General features: G+C 42.0%; 1 protein-coding gene across 1 annotated transcript in view; it reads left to right on the top strand.

Moving 5' to 3' along the window:
* Positions 1 to 1883, top strand: part of Abcb11 (ATP binding cassette subfamily B member 11) — a 133449-nt gene that overhangs the window by 125587 nt on the left and 5979 nt on the right. The window contains exons 24-25 of the mRNA XM_031373202.1: positions 847 to 1150; positions 1298 to 1334. Of these exons, the coding sequence (XP_031229062.1) occupies positions 847 to 1150; positions 1298 to 1334 (341 nt within the window). The remainder of the gene's footprint in view (positions 1 to 846; positions 1151 to 1297; positions 1335 to 1883) is intronic.

Here is a 1883-nt window from a genome sequence, read left to right as displayed (position 1 = left end):
TTCTGAGTAACTATTAAGTTGTGTTTTGCAGAAATTGGGAAATACCTCAGGCTGAATATGAACTAACTCTTAGTGACCTCTGATTTATCCCCGCCTCTTAAAAATAGTGTTTGCTTTATCCACTGCTTAGAAGTTATCTAAAAATATATCCTGATCACATTATTTAAAATAGACTTTTTTTCTGAAATCATACAAATACTTTACAGTTAATAAGTTAGATTTACTATATGTTTGAGATAGACTCTTAGGAATCTTAAGTGAACCAGCTTAAGTTGTCCTCTTTATTTTGTGACTGAGCATCCCTGACTTCTGGACTGTGAGTCCCCAGGAAACAGACACAGTCTTCTCATCATACAGTGGACAGAAAATGTTTGTACGCTGCCTCCTGCAGATGGCTCCATGTGTGATTGTGACCAAGTGGCCAAATATGTGTTCCCCTGGACTTATTATCTCAGCTGTCCAGAGAACAGTGTCAATCAAACCAAGGGCACAGGTTTGATCCTCATGTCATAATCGCATCTGTCTGTCACCATCCCTGATCCCAAACAACTTTCCTCTCCCTCTTCTTGGGGTGGCTCCCAAAGCTTGAGAATACAAAAGGTCTGCATATCTATACAGATTAGGCTATGCTAGGCTACGGGGAGAATTTTTTTCTTAACTAAATACTGTTCCACGATTCTTTCCATTCGCATAATACCCGTGGAGTTACAGTTTGGAGGAAAAAAAATCAACATCAAAACAACAAAGTAATCAGTGTCAACTTTAATGGCATACCTGTCAGAAACAAGTTCCACAGGCACTGTGATTGATTTCCCTGGGGCTCTGGGGATGTTCACTCTTAAACAGAACGATGTACTGTAAAGCATCTAACTCCACGGCAAGGACTTCTGTCACTGCTGGTGTGCTAAAACGTTGTGTCCTCAGTTGTCATCTCTATTGGCAGATGATAGATGGACATGACAGCAAAAAAGTCAATGTTCAGTTCCTCCGTTCAAACATCGGGATTGTGTCCCAGGAGCCCGTGTTGTTTGACTGTAGCATAATGGACAATATCAAGTATGGGGACAACACCAAAGAGATCTCCGTGGAAAAAGTCATAGCTGCCGCAAAGCAGGCTCAGCTGCATGACTTCGTCATGTCACTCCCAGAGGTAAGCACCAAGGTTGTTGTTCTTTACAGAAACACAGGGCTGTGGAGGGGTGGGGTACCCAAAATGTACCAGGACTGTGGTTCAGTCACTGGTTCAAAGACAACCCAATTTGTTTCCCAATGCCTTGTATTGCCTTGGTCTTTTAAGGAGAAGACCAATGCCCTCTATAGCCACATGTTACAAAGTATTATGTTGTCAAACAAAACGTATGCTGTGGGATTTCGCTACATTATAAAACAATACCCATAGAGCATTAATGTAGCCTGGTAGAAACAAATCCAGAGGTTTAACCTGGGTTTGAATGCAAGCTTTCTTTCTTAATACCTTAGTGTGTAGTTTGGGGATACCTACTTCTCCAATTTGGTGTTGTCCATTCCATCTGCAAAATGCAAAGAAACCCCAAAACTTTAAAATGAGGGCACAGAGGTCAAAGGCCAGGGATATACCTTACTGGTAGATCTCTTGGCTAGCATGCATGAAACCTTGGGGTCAGAAAATAAATAGCCACACAAAGGAAGCTCCTGCTGCACCTGATGCCCATTCTTTCCTCGAAGAATGTGTGCTGGGGATAAGTCACAGCTGCCTTGGTGCCTTTTGCTTTTCCAGAGCCAAGTCTGAATTTGTCAGGCTCTGCTATGCAGTCGTTTTGCTATTCACTGAGAATCTCCCTTGATGGTTGTTTAATGACAAGAAAAATTAAAACGTGACATCTCAGCTATAGGCTATAGCCTTT

Source organism: Mastomys coucha, unplaced genomic scaffold (assembly GCF_008632895.1).
Source record: "Mastomys coucha isolate ucsf_1 unplaced genomic scaffold, UCSF_Mcou_1 pScaffold15, whole genome shotgun sequence".
NCBI classification, from domain to species: domain Eukaryota; kingdom Metazoa; phylum Chordata; class Mammalia; order Rodentia; family Muridae; genus Mastomys; species Mastomys coucha.
Note: the sequence above shows the minus strand (reverse complement) of the source record. Positions and strands in the feature narration are given on the sequence as shown.